Genomic DNA, 15,658 nt, shown 5'->3' on the forward strand with positions numbered 1-15,658 from the left:
GTCATTACTGTCTCATGGAGAGGTGGTGTAAAGCATTTACAATACCCTGTTTTACTGAGAAGTGGGGTTTTTTTGCTGGAAGAAATGAGAAGTGAGAAAGCAAGAAGACTACTATGCTATATAGAATAAGAAAGTGGAAACTGAGAAAAACAACCTAACAGAATATCAATAGCAAGTATCTTCTGTCTTCCTTCAATTCTGAAATGCAGCCTGTGCAGCCCAATGGACAACAATTTATCTTTTCAGGTCCCTGTATTTTTAGATAATCACCTGATCCTACTCAAGTAGAATATGCTAAATTACACTTAAGATTTCCTGAAGTAATACATCAGAATTCTCATTTTTGTGAATGTAATCCAGTGCCTTAACTTTAAGAACTGCCCTATGTTCAAGAAGGTACACTGTATTGCAAAAAATCACCATGTTTCTGAGTGCAAAAATTTCAAAGAAGATCAATAAAAACTATTATTATTAACTCAAACAACATGGGTTCTCCAGAGGTAGAAGAGTATCTCAGCTTCCTTTGAAGACAGATAGTTTAATTAACATTATGTCCCTCTGGCAACTGATACCTTTCCTACTCCTCTTGTGGACAAGCAGCTGCTGGAGCCAAGCAGACCCACACCAACACAGAACTGGCTACTCCCCAGGCACAAATACAGGCTGGGGGGAGAATGGCTAGAGAGCAGTCCCAAGGAAAAGGACCTGGGGATGGTAGTAGGTAAGAAGCTCGACACAAGCCGCCAGTGTGTGCTCACAGCCCAGAGAGCAACTGCATCCTGGGCTGCATCAAAACAAGTATGGCCAGCAGGGCCAGGGAGGGGATCCTGCCCCTCTGCTCTGGTGAGGCCACGCCTGAAGTACTGTGTACAGCTCTCAAGCCCTCATCACAGGAAAGGCATGGAGCTGTTGGAGAGAGTCCAGAGAAGGGCCAGCAAGATGATCAAAGGCCTGGAGCACCTTTCCTATGAAGAAAGGCTGAGAAAATTTGGGCTATTCAGCCTGGAGAAGAGAAGGCTCCAGGGAGACATTATAGCGGCCTTCCAGTACCTGAGGGGAGCCTACAGAAAAGCTGGGGAGGGGCTTTTCACCAAAGAAGATAGTGATAGGACAAGGGGTAATGGTTTTAAACTGAAAGAGGGTAGATTTAGGTTAGACATCAGGAAGAAACTCTTCACTATGAGGGTAGGAAGGTGCTGGAATAGGTTGCCCAGGGATGCTGTGGTCGCCTCCTTCATGGAAGTGTTTAAGGCCAGGCTGGATGAGGCTTGTGCAGCCTGGTCTAGTGTGAGGTGTCCCTGCTCATAGCAGGGAGGTTGGAACCTGATGATCTTTAAGGTCCCTTCCAACCTTAACCTTCTATGATTCTGTCTGGAGTAACAGTGTCTGTCTGTCCAAGCAACTACTACATGTGGCGAAGTCCTACTTTCCTGGACATGGCTAAACATCTGTCTGCCGATAGGAAGCAGTGAATTGATTCCTATTTTGATTTGCTGCCATACGTAGCTTTTGCTTTACTTATTAAATTGCCTTTAATTGTCTTTTTCACAAGTTTCTAACTTTTACCCTTCCGATTCTCTCCTCTATTCCATTAGGGGGAGTGAGGGAGCAGCTGAGAGGCCTACCAGGGTTAACCCACCCCAGAGGATACAAAATACTCTGAAATAGAGCCATGAAATTTTTAAACTAGTAAAGACATGACTTTGCTTACTCATTTCTAAAGTATTAGAAAAGCAGTCCTTTCCACATACCACATCGAGCTAAAAATATCGGTTGCCATAAGTATTGTATACACTTTTATAAAATAATAACCAATAAAACTGGTTTAGACAAACGTACAGGCAGATACACCTCTGTGGTTTTTGCATTAGCAAACTGATGGGTGATTATTTTCAGGCAGAAAATTGTGGCATTGCATTTCACATCACAGCATAAAAATTGTTTAATACAATCTTTGTCCCCAAATGCTAAAAAATGAAACCCAGCACAGCAAGGCATACTGGAATACATGACAATACGACTGAAAAATTATCACAATTTGTTGAATATCTTGTAAAAGAACACTGCAATACATTTCTAGGCACAGCTGAGTTTAATACAATTTTATTGTTATCTCAGATATTTGGTTAGATCATATTCTGGAAGGTTTTATATACATATATATTTTTTAATGTGGATTTAAAAAATTGATTCCAAATGGCACATATTAGTAAAAAACTAAAACTAGTTAAGCAAACATATTTTTTTATTGACACCAAAAATCCTCATTTAATCTTTTATAGTCTAGTTTCTCTTATTCTTCTTCAATATGCCTTAACCTCCCTAGCTCTATACTTTTCATTTTCCTTTCACATTTCTAAGAACTAAATACATTTTTCTTCCTGAAGAGCTCACTATCTCTGCAGCCTGTTGTCTTCCATTGCAAAATTGCCTGCCAGTGTCACTTCACAACAATATTTTTGTAACCCTAAGTGAAATGACTTATAGCCACATTTGTTCTTCTTCCCAACAAAATCAAACTCTCTTCCTTGACGTATTTCACTGTATTTTACAATATTCACCTACCTGCCACTATATACTACTTCTTTCATGGACAGAGTATTACTTGAGCATTTCTTGTATGTATGTAAAATGTCACATATATACAACACTATTATTAATTTCAATACAATTACAAATTTGTGTTTCTCCTAAAGTATAAAACCTAGAAATTGTACAGTAACATTATAAAGAATCTCAAATAGTCTAATCAATGATCTGATATGATTGGCAAAATTGGTAACAACTAACCTGTGCCTTCCTCATATAAGCTAATGGTTCTTTCATATGCTCAGGTGGTGCTGCAGGATGACAGGGCGAAGGAAACCTTGAAGAAAACATAGCATATTTAAAATATTCAGATTTTTATTTTGCTTAATTAATTCTGTATTTGTAAACCTAAATATAACCTCTTTCACGACAGCACTAGCAAAACCACTGTGCATGTTGAGCAAGAAATAAAAATAAATATTACTTTTAGAAGTATTTCTTCCTCATCCTTGCCTATGGATGCAAATAGTATAAAGATAAGGATTAATAACATTTCTGCATTAATTATTATATTTAAAATAATACTTCCTCATAATTTCACATATTTATAAAATAAACTAATTCTGCAAATACATCAGGTATTTTAGAAGTATGTCCTTTTCACATCATGTCATCCTTATGACTCCCTGGAATTTTCACTATCCAGGATATACATTTTTTAAATAGACAAAATATTTTTTGGAGAATATCCTTTTAAAAATCAATAGCGAGTAAGTACATGTCCAAAGCAACTAGAAGTTTGTGGTGTTGACTTAAGCAAAGCTGAAAATCCATTCATAAAATGCAATATGCCAAAATAAAAAAGCTGGAAAAAAATATGTAAAAAACCAAAACAAAACACTAAGTTGTCTTCCACCAGTGCAGATTATTTCCAATGAGTTACTGCCAAACATTTCATCCAGCTTAATTTTAACTGTCTCAAATGTTTTTCAGGAAAAAAAAAATACACAAAGTTTTTCTTACAGTTAGCCTGAATTTTCATTTGTTTATATGTATACAATCAGTTCCTATAATCTGATTTTGGAGAAACCCTCCCCAAATTTCTTCCCATTTTTAACCGGTAAGGTCATTCTTCTACTTGCCACTAATTTGTTCTGGAGAACTCTCTGCCTCTGTGCAAAATGGAATAAATTCTAAGAGATTTCAGTAATGATCCTTCTTGGCTTTTCCACAATGCTCACAAAATCATAGCATTCTTAGCTTAGTTTCAATTTTCCAGGGCTAATTGCATTGTTGTTTGCAGCTGATTTCCGTGAACTCAAAGGAAGCATAAGCATTAGTCCAGAAGTCAGGTAAATATTTTGCCCTTGAAAGACATAATGAAGATGTGTCCTTACTAACAGACACATTTCAAGCACTTTGCTGAATTGAGTCCCTCATACTAGAAAGACACAATGTTCAAAAATGACAACACTAATAAGCTTATTTAAACTAGTGCAAATAGATTTGCATACACAATTCTTGTTATACAGTTGCAATTATGCTTATACCTGTTACAAAATTCACTTTTACACCTTCCCAGAATATAAAGGCAACTTATGTTTCCCAGAAGTCTAATCCAAATTCGCTGAACAATAATAAAAATGTAATTTCACAAATTTCATTGTGCTTATAACAATATCCGAAGCATGATGAGCACTGATCGGGTAAGTCTAGAGATCCAGTGTCATCATAAATAACTGAAAAGAATGAAAATTTATTTGCAGCAACTACCTCAGCTACACAAGAATTTTGACTGTTGGTACCTTTGGAAGTAAAACAGCAAAGAAATTACTAAAATAACTAAAAAATGTGGTGATATTTGTTTCCCTCATTCTTTACAACGTATTTGAGTCCAATATTCTTACCAGAATGAAAAAGAAATAACAGCACTTAAAAATTTAAATGAAGCAGGCACCCTCGGTATGACAAGTCTTGCAGATAATGGTAACATATCCTACACCTATATATACAAATGAGTCAAAAGTAAATAATGTGAGTAGAACTTATTAAATAAAAATACTAAATAAACTCACACATTGAGCTCACTATAAACAGCATTCTGAAGCTTCTTTTCCCAACCTGTTAAAATAAAAAACATCCAGAGGACAACTTTAGAAATGAGTACTAACGGAACATGAATCAGAAGTTACTTTACAGTACTAAAATTTTCTCTCCTCTATCAATTCATGTCTACCTACCAGACAGACAGGAAGAGATGAAGAAACCCTAACCCAATTAAGGTAGGGAAAACTGCAAGTTGAGACCCATATAAAGGTTGAATATCCTTTATTTCCATCTACTGTTCAAATAAATACAACACAGCTTTGGTTAAATAATTATATGCTATATTTCAAAGCCATAATTTTATTAAAACAACTATAAATATTAATACACAGCAGTGCTGATTACTACAGATCTTACATCACTTATCATCAAACCTTCACATTATAGTTACACCGCCTACAGCTTCTAGTGGAAACTGGAAATTTAATTAAGGGCAACATTTTCAAGAGTACCTGCATGAATGATAATTTCCATTTTCAGAAGTGAATGAACTCTTACATAATTCAGAACTTTCAAAAAAATCACCAGTAATTATAAATAATTATAAAATAATTTCTTTGCATAATAAGTTTTTCAAAATGCTGCTGGAATCCAACAACTTTTTCCTTCTTAATTTTCTTGATTTCATTTAATAATCTGGAATCACTGAATATCTACTTCTGGGTACTGTCAGTGACAAGATACCAAGGTGCACAAACTATTCTCACCATGTATGTCACATATATTCTTATGTATATCTATACTATCCACAAATGTATCAATGAAGTACTACAAACCTGACGTCTTTAGAAAATCTTTAATATCTTCTTTTAGTGATTCCAGCTTAATTTCTGGTTTGTGTAGGCTAACCTAATATGAAAAATAATAAATAAATAAATAAATAAGCATCAAGCAAACACTAAGAAGAAAGAAAATTGTTTTTTAAGTCATGAAAGCAGAATCATACATGTTTAAGTTTACACACAAAGCAAACTGCTTCCTACTAACTTGACAATGGTAATTGCAGCCAATAAAATCAGTCAACTTTTTCATCACTCAATGTCTTTGCTTTTACATTACTGTTAAAAGCTGTATGTGGGAAAGGAGAGAGGAGGAAAAGGGAGCATCCAGTGACAGATACACTTAATATTCTGAACAAGCATCCCACATACTTAGCGTAAATGCTAGACTCTACACATTAAAGGATTGGTCATAAGGTGCACAAGTAAAAAACTAGACACCATTCACTGCGTTCTTCATTAAACAATTAAGCTGAAAATGTTACCTGACTTCTCAACATCCCACAGCTCACCCCTTTCAGATAAGAAATGACACCTTCAAACCTTCAAAAAAACCCACATGGCCCAAACATGCCCCACTGCAGCTGTGACTACCCAGGTATATACAGACTCTTAGAACAAAATGCACTTACACAGACCATTAAGGCACCAACCAGTTTTTACAACCGTACCACAATACCACTCAAATGCTGCTGCAGGTTTTCTCCTCTGTCTTCTACAGCTACACCAAGAGGAGAAAACAGACTGGAAAGGTCCAAAAGGATAACAATCAGAAACTCTGGAGTTTCTGTGCAGTGACTTCTAATACACATTTTCATAAACATGGAGTGTGGCAATAATTGATTAACACCAGAGGATAAAGCTAGAGGTTTAGAAAAGAATAGCAATGCTAGTTGCTAACTCAAACCACTGGGCGATCTGTAACTTACTCCGCTGTCATGACAGCTCAAGGCATATGTTGGAAGCATATGGCCACATCACCTACCTAAGTAATGTGAGATATCTCCTACCAAAAGCTATTCAGAAATATGCTATAGGCAGATCAGCTGCAGTAAGTCATGCTGCTATTAAAAATATGTTTCACCAGCTTGTACAGCTTGTCAGCTCTAACAGCACTGATGACAGCATGGTATGCTTCAGGTCCATTACACAAAACTTACCAACTCCACAATCCTACCATTTGCTTTACAGTTGATACACAAAAAAGGGTATTTGCTGTGCTGCACAGCTTGCTGGAAAAAATGGTCTGGATCAATTCATAATGTACAATTTTCCCTAGTTGAAAGGGGAAATGGCCAACAATACAGATTGATAGCATCAGCATTTCTGCTCTTGTGCCTTACTGTCTCTTAGAAGTTGTTGTGCACACTTTTGTAAATGATCACCTTTGTCTTCTGGGTTAAATACAGCTAATTTTAATCCCAACGTCCATGGGCTGTTTACCTGTGGAGCCTGGTACGCGTGCTTCAAAATCCTTTTTAGATATGTAAAAAAAAACCCTCAGAAATACAATTCATTGACAGATGACTAATCGTAACAACAACAAAAAACTTTACAATCTACTAAAAACTGGGTGTATTGTCTTGACACTGTAAATAGAGCAAGAAGTGACAAAAGTGCAAACAGGCGAACAGTATTTGAATTCTCTGCTGTTCACACACATGCAAAATCTGTGAGGCTTTAGCTCATTAAGGAAGGTCTGACACTCATACTGGCAATTCTTTGATTCTTTTGTTTGTTTGTTTGGGTTTTTTTGGGGGGTGGGTTTTTTGTGGTGGTTTTGGTTGTGGTGGTTTTTTGGTGGTTTCCTGGAAATTCTGGGAATTACTAGGGCATACTGAATTAGAGACGATAAAGAAGTTCAGTCAACAGAGATGACTTCCCGTTTTCCCCGTCAGCCCAAAAGATACAAAAGGGAACTTTCTTGTGAACACTCTTTTGTATGCAGCAGGGTGGCAGTCCAAAAAGAAGCACAACAGCATTTTGGGGAAAACTTTATCTGGGGATTGCATTAGTGATCTCCACTAGTTGCCTTTACTGCCATTTACTCAGTCAAGTTCAGTTAACATTACTCCAAGTCCTGCTGCAGCTGCAGCAAATATTCCTATGCTAATCTTAAATTTACCAAAACTTTTACTTTTAGCCTGTTTCCTGTGTCCTTTTCAAAATGCCCCACTGAGAGACATTTTAGTGTAAGAAACATGAAAATTCTCCCCCAAATTATAGGGGCACTTGTGTCCCCCGCTCAAGTCATTTGAGATGCAATAGCCAAAGCTTCCTCCCATTTCCACTTTTCCTTTTGTTTACTTCTGCGTTATGGTTGATAGATTCCTACAGTGCTATGCAGAGCTAAAGTCACAGTAACTGTTACTGACTCATGCATACCTTGCCAATCAGTTCTCAAATCAGAAATCAGATACCTGAAAGGTGAGGATCTGGCAGACAGTCCAGTTAGTAGCTGCAGCCAGTTCTAACAGAGAACATACCCTAGCTCTGTGCAATATAACCAAACAAGAAAAGACTTACATTGGTAGGCAAAGGAACTCCCTTCAGAATTGTTTAGCCATAACTTAACAGAACGGTACATCTTCAGAATTTACATGGGTGTTTACAGGCACTAAACTGAGGAGTCACAGAGACTTAGGAGAGCTGATGTCCAGTGTTCCCAAATTGCTAGACCAGGGCTCCCACATACTTTTATTTTCCCTTTGGACTAACTGGTCTAAATTATTTTTGCATTGTACTATACTGCGAAACACAGGTAGGTATTTTGGTAGAGTTTGTTTGTTGTGAACTGCTTGATAGAATATATTGCCTAAGTGTATTTTGCATTTTCATCCACTATGGTTTTTCGGTAGAAGGAAAAACATGTTGACATGATTTACACAAAAAGCATTACTGTGATTTGCACTGATAAAAATGCCTGGCGAAGGTTTATTGGGAAAAAAAACACTTTGATGAAATTTGTACCGATGAACTGAATTAATTTCCTGCATGATCAAAACACAGAATATACCAAGGTAGAACTACAGGCTCTCCAATTTCAATAGACATATCTTGATGAATAAGCATCTTCCGTTTTTAAAAACAAATCTGGTACTATCAGGAGGCTATCACAAGCAGGGTAAAGGAGAGTGAGCAATATAAAGGAACAACCTGTGAAGGAAAAAAATATCAGCCAGACCAGGGAAGAAACCACACTATTCAGAGGCTCAGTCAGGCCAAGACTGAGTCCTGAAAGGAGAGGAGACAGGGATGAATGCACCATAATTCAGAGAGGAATAACCAATGATTTTGAATAAAACTTAATGCCTAGCAATGTCTGTTCCAGTATAACTGGCATTGTGCATATTCTTATACATAAGGCATCAGGGTTCAGCTGTCGGGTATCCACATTTATCTACAGTCTTGGTCAGCTTCTTTTAAATCAAGAAGCAATTGGCTGTTAAGACATTCCTTCACCAAACAAGCTATCGTTTCAGCATTTGTTGACACCCTCTTGTCCTTCAGCTGTACTGAAAAGACAGTTCCAAAATTTTGCCAGACCTTCTGAAAGGAGGCTGAATTACCACAAGGAATCCTTCATATGTATGTTCTCTGCCTTTGACTTTAGTAAGGTATTCTGCTGAGATGTGGGCAGTCACTATCACAAGTGATACTCTGAGTGAATTACATTTTCTGTACTTCCATGGCAAGACAAGAAAATCCAGACACTCAACATTGATCTGATTGAAAGCAAGCAAAGGAATAGCACAGGCCTGGTTGGAAAAAGTTGGTAGGTGTAGTAAATTGATTTGAAGAGCAAGTGAACACAAAGAGACAATTCTATTTTCAAATTAGCCTCTAAATGGCATTCAGTCATCATGACTGGAGCAGCATTGATCATGCAAGAGGACAGGTGGGCCATCAAGGCACAGCACTCAAAGTAGTATAGGAAAATACCTAGAGGAACAGGAACATACTACAATGAGGAGGTTTGGCAGAATGAAGTATTCCAGCATAACTCCAGTGTTAAACTATTTCTTTTCTCCACTAGAATAAACACTGGAGAGAAGTGATTCAATGATACTGAAATGTGGAACCATATCAAGTGAACACATATTTATATCCTGCTGCAAACTATTCTGCAAATAACTTTACACAATCTAAATATTTTTACAGAATATCAACCATAACTTCTCTTCAAAGCCTTTTTGGTTTAGACAAGTATGTACACTCTCAGAACATTTATTACTGTTCATTATGATTTTGCACAAGTGCACAATGTTTTTAGCTTTTATTGCTATTACTTCCCAAATTACAACAAAGTACACTACCCTAAATAAGTTCAAATTTAGCAGAAGTGAATTGAATTAAAGAAAATAAATATTAACAATATTCACCTCTTCTCACATACTCATAACTAAATTTTATCAGGATCAACCTGTCTTGTTAAAAACCACTTCAGGTATTACCATAACAATTTCAATGTAAACTCTCTAAACACTTACAATCCTACAAATTTAAGGGAGTGATTTTGGTTTTGGTTTATACATTTCTGTAGCAGAAGGAAGAACCATTCTGAGCATAAATAAACAAATTTAATTGAGTATAAAACCTTGATTACATCAACAATTTTCCAACCCTTGTACATTTCTACAGTAATTCCAAGAGGAAAAGTATTGCGAACTTTCTTAAAAAAGTGAAAGTGACCTAGTAGTTGAAACAAGAGAGCTTCAATTAGCTACATCCAGTAATAAACAGTTCTAATATTATGTTCTTCCAAAATATGTGCAGGATACATTTATAATAATCTGATTTTTATTTTTAATATATTTTCTAGGTTTTATTTGAATATAAAATTAGTGCTGCAAATAAAACACACACTCTCTTCAACATATTCAGAATTGCATTCAATTTAAAATTCACTATACTGCAAATGTTACTGCTGAACCATTTAAACCAAAGTATAAGCTCTATCAGGAGGGGATAGTAAGACCTTTGTGAAATACAATACAGGAAAAGTAATAGTTAATTACCTATGATGACTCATTTATGCTCACATTTGTTTGCTAAGTTTTATTAAATAAATGCGGCATCATTTCACAGAAACATTCTCCTTAATTTGACAGTTTACTTAAGTAGGGATCAGTCTCAATTTATTTTTTTAACTGTTGAAGAAAAATGTTATGAAAATAATATCCTCAGATTTCTTGCAGACCGTTCACTGTGGTCATAAATGATTCTAAGGTGTTTATGTGAACTCCTTTTAGAAGAACACAGACAGGCAATAGCCCACTAGCACCATCCCTAGTGCTCCCAAAGCATGCTCCTCTACCTCTTTGCCACTTTTAAAGTTTTGTAAAGACTGTTACCTCTCACTTATAAATCTTTTCTTTAAACCCTTCTGATACTAGTCTCCTCAAAGAGTGACAGCAGAGTCCTCTCCTCTGGAAAGTCATTCTGACCATGATATATCCTAGCAGATCTCCACTCCACATCTTGTTCATACATTCAGGTACCTCCTAAAATAACTTCTCGCTCTTAAACTTAATAATCAATTGTCAGAGCGAGCAGGTCAGGATTATTCTTACACTCAAATTACCACTTTTAGCTTATTTTAACAGCAATTATCCTGTTTTTCTACCAGTTCTCCTTTGAGTTGTCCCACTACAGCCATACCTAGAAAATACAAATCTGAGAACATCTACACGGAAAAAGCCTGGAGGGATTCTCTGTATTGTGAGTCTGTCTTGTTAAATTAAAAGTATAATTTAGAACTTTTATATTTAATTTTATTTTCACATCTTGTTTTAGAAAAGTTATTTAGGAATAAACTACTGAAGCTTTAGTTTGGTTTGGCTTTGCCTTTTTTTTTTTTTTTTTTTAACATTCCTTGTTATTTGCTGCTAGTTACCAGAGGTTCCAGGCACCTCAGAGTCAGACTGATTCCTATTAGAGGTTTGTGGAGGACAAAAAATTAAGATTGATTAATCTTAATTAATTAATAAAGCCTGGCTTCCCTCAAAGATGAAGAAAAACAGAGTTCTTGAACTGTCTGCAAATGAAAATGTGTTTAAAAGGCAGCAATTTTTCATGTCAGAATTCTTCAATTTTTACTTAGTTCACCAACAGATTTTCCCTAAAACAAAATTTTAGCAAGATTCTACAAAAAACCTCCTTGTTTTAAAATGGCTTTTTGTGATTGAAGATGTCCATGTCTCGGTTTTTCTATCCATGTCTTATTTTTACTTCAAAAACATCTACATTTCAGAGAGGGAAGAGACAAATTAAGACAAAAGCAAACAAATTTGGTTACAAAGTTGCATCTGAGAAACAAGATCAGATTTCTCCTCTGACATCACCCCAGCAGCAATTCTACTTGTTGAAAAGCTAGTATCTAATATTTTGGCTCCTTGTAACTGTTACTCTTTCATTTCAAAAACACTACAAAATATGCCGAGAAGAAATTACAAAGTGACAGTCACATTTACACTCCTTCCTGCATTAATCTCTTTGTATTAACAGCAGGCACAGTATCAAGATACCAAAACTCAACCTACAAAATCAAAGTAATGTTTATTTTCCTAGTTGTAATAGGCATATGACCCTACCTCTACTTCAGTCCTTGTGACAAAAATGTGATTATTTTCGTACTCCCAGAGCTAAAGCTGTGACAGCAAAAGATTTGTTGCCCATGCCAAACTTACTCCAAAGAGATTGTGTATCACAGTCCTTGACACGAGCTCAGGCTCTCAGCGACAGCCACGCATAGCGCTGGTGTGATCAGTTTATAACCACAGGGCTGCTCTCTCAACCCTCACAAATAATGTCAGGATATTGTGTTTTCCCCAAAATTCTATTTATTAATGAAAGAAACTGTTCAGTTTGAGCTCTCCTTCCCAGAAATAAGAGATGAATTTACAGAAGTGAGTTTTTGTTAACAGTTAAAACACTGTTTGTGAGACTTACATGAAGTCTCAAAAATTTCAGGCAGTATTATAATGCACCTTATGATCCATTCTGACTCTCCTGTTTTCAGACAGTTAATATTTTTGAGAAAGGAGTATCAACAATATAATTTTCTACACTGGCAGATAAACAGCAATCTTTGTAAGGGTAAAATATAACTGTAGCATAAATATCCAAAACAATCTCCTCAAGTGATTTCTCAAAATATAGTATGCTTCCCAAAAATAGCTTACAAATAATTTGAAAAGAAACCACTTATAGATCAATACTACAACCAGTGCAGAATAAGCATTGCTCAGAAACTGACTTAACCAACAGACAAAAAACCCATCACATCCTATCAAGAAACTGGTGTTCAGGTGTCATGCACAGCAATAGCAAAGGTTTCACATTTGATAAAGAAACCAGAGAAATAAGCAATGAGAGGAAAATCAGGCATTAATTTAATACAAAGAGTAGCCAAGTTCAGAAACTGTCAGAACTCTGTACAGTGCTATGGGATGGAGCAAAGATGAGAAACTGACTGATAGGGCCTTTGCATATAGTAATAATATGACTACACAAGCATGATGAATAAAACAAGTCTATGCTGTACAGGAAAGAACATAAATGGATGCAAGGTCAATCAGAAAATTCAAGATCAAGGAGAACATACAGTTTGCTGTCAAACAAGGTGTATATTTAGCCCTATTAATTTAAACTATAAGCTCCAAAAGATGATCCTTTATATTGAAAAAGCCTCTGGTCAATATAAATAAAAACCTTCCAGTATTTCAGATCACTACAATGACCTATACGTCCAATTTAATTTTCTATTGCAAGTTCAATCAACCTGAGTATTTGTTGCCCTGTTTCTTTCCCCTTAGCACTTCACATGACTGGAAAAATAATCTGACCTATATATATGCACATGTATTTTCTTCTCCAATAAACTTGTAAAATACTGTTCTGCAAAGCTATCATGACAGATTTGGCTATGGTCATTACAACATGTTTTATTTATTTTACCTTTATGCTTTAATTATGCAGTGTTTCTGCTTGTATTGAGTAAATTGATATGCTACAGTCAGGGAGGGATTTAGGTATTTAACTGCCCTTTCAGACATCAGACACCACCATGGAAGGGCACTGATAAGGCCCTCAGTGTGCACCTGTACAAAATGCACATACAAACCAATCATCTACCAACACCATTTATACACCCCACCAAGTCCTGAAAACACCAAGCTTCCTGATGTTTCAAAATGAACATACAAAGTATCAAATGACTGTGAAATCAGGCCTCACGGGAGACAGAGACAAAAGAACGAATGCAAAGTTGAGTACATCCAGGTTTTATGATAACCAGTAATGCAGTTGTTAAGAGAGTACTGTTCTGAAAATCCACCACTGCCTTTATTGAGGATGAGGTTTTGAATTTGGCTCTCCACACCTCAATTCCAGCTATCCACTTGGAATGCTGAATTCCCCAACACTAAGCAGAACCCAAAATCTATAGTCCTTTATAATTCCAGCCCCCTTTAAGTCGGGCACATTTGATTACCCACATATTTAGAGGGAAGCCAGTCAACAGGAGTAAAGCAGGCATACATTTAAAAAAGCTTTTAGAGACCAAATCAGCAGATTTAAAACCAAAACAAACTGAAAAAAAACAGAAAAGGCATGCAGTGGTGCCACTTGCTATGGAAATCTCTAGAGATATTCAGAGAAGAATATCATGTTTCACTACAAAATCTAACAAAACAAAGGCAGATAATGGACATTATATCCTAAAAAAAATTAACTGTACCATTTTAAGCACTGTTGGCAAAAAAAAATCCCAAACAAACAAAAAGACCCAAATCCACCGATTTTATAAAATCCAACCCAAAATATTTCAGTAATGCACAATAATCCCTATAGCACCACTACTATGATATTATGGTCTTGAACACTGACACAATCTTAATCTGAAATATCCTAAATAAAGTTCGGCTAAAATATGAAAATCTGGTTTTGCGCATAGATAAGTTACTAAATATAAAAAGGCAACCGCTTTCCCAGCTACAAAAATGGTCTTTCATGTGCGTTTTTCATTTATTTTCACTTCCTTTCAACAAACCCTCATTTTCTCAGGGGCACTCTGAAGGAAGACGGGGAGGGGGGCAGAAGGGGATATTCAAAGCTTTCCGTATAGAGATTAAAAGACAAAGCGATTCATGTGATGAACAATTTGAAGCAGTGAGATTTCAAGAGGATAATCTTCACATTCACTACGAAATCCTTCAGGCCCAGAGGCTGAAACGATAAACACAGCTCTAGAAACCAACCAGCCCGCTCTCCGGCCCCTCGAGGAGGAAGGGAAGGAGAAACGGAGGGGAAGCCCTGGACCCCAGCGCCGGAGCCGCCTGGCGGGCCAGGCAGGGCCGGGCCAGGCCGGGCCGGGGGCGACTGCCAGGCACAAGGCGCCAGGGAGGGGAAGCGGGAAAGGGAGGCGGGCCTGCGGGCACAGCGCCAGGCCGGGGCTCACCCGGGCCTGTCGCTCCAGCTGGGAGTGGAGGCTGGAGCCCTTCAGCCGCTGCACGATCCGCGCTATGGTGAGGGAGAGGCCTCTGTCCGGGTCCGCCATCGCGGCGCCCCGGCCGGCCAGCGGACTGATGCCCCGGACCACTTTCGCTGCCGCACCCCGCCTCATTAACCTTCGTTGCCAGGCAACCGCCGGAGCGGGGGCGGTCCTCTTCGGCGGCGTCCGGGTAGAAAGCGGCGCCTCATAGAAGGGTTCCCCGATCGCGCGTGGAAGGGGCAGCGCAGGGCCCTGGGCCTCCCGGGGCTCAGCCCACGAGGGCCCGCGCTGCCCCCAGAGCCGGGGACACGGCCCGGGGGGTCTGCAGCGGCCGCCCCTGCCCAGGCAGCTGACCTGGCCACGCGTGCCTGGCCCGCTTGCTCTGCCTATATTTTCTGCGGAGCTTGCAGAGAAGTGTTCTTGTCCCCACCATCTGCGTGGCTCCTTACTTGTGTGTTCAGCTGCTCCTAGGCGGCCTAGGAAGGTGTTTGTGGCTGCTGTCACTTGCTAGTCACCACTGGCCAGGTGAGCTGTAACCGGCCGTGAGCTTTCCAGGTCTGTGTCAGTAATACGTTAGATAATATCCTACATCATCATTAGCTACAGCTTAATTAAGCTGTCTGGCTTTGCCCTGGAATGGACTAAGCTTTCTTGTACAGTCAGCTACTGCACTTGAGCTGAGCTGCTGCAATCAGTATCTACAAGGCAGCATGTTCGTGAGCTGCTTCTCACCTGGAGCTGACAGTGACAG

At 38.0% G+C, this 15,658-nt stretch overlaps 1 protein-coding gene across 1 annotated transcript in view; it reads right to left on the minus strand.

Moving 5' to 3' along the window:
• Positions 1-15,014, minus strand: part of TBC1D19 (TBC1 domain family member 19) — a 53,925-nt gene extending 38,911 nt beyond the window's left edge. Inside the window, exons 1-4 of the mRNA XM_051618937.1 lie at positions 14,875-15,014; positions 5,412-5,484; positions 4,605-4,650; positions 2,791-2,866 (exon numbers count right to left, since the gene is read on the minus strand). Of these exons, the coding sequence (XP_051474897.1) occupies positions 2,791-2,866; positions 4,605-4,650; positions 5,412-5,484; positions 14,875-14,973 (294 nt within the window). The 5' untranslated portion in view covers positions 14,974-15,014. The remainder of the gene's footprint in view (positions 1-2,790; positions 2,867-4,604; positions 4,651-5,411; positions 5,485-14,874) is intronic.
• Between the last annotated feature and the right edge of the window lie 644 nt (positions 15,015-15,658).

The sequence above is a fragment of the Apus apus genome, chromosome 4 (genome assembly GCF_020740795.1).
Source record: "Apus apus isolate bApuApu2 chromosome 4, bApuApu2.pri.cur, whole genome shotgun sequence".
NCBI classification, from domain to species: Eukaryota; Metazoa; Chordata; class Aves; order Apodiformes; family Apodidae; genus Apus; species Apus apus.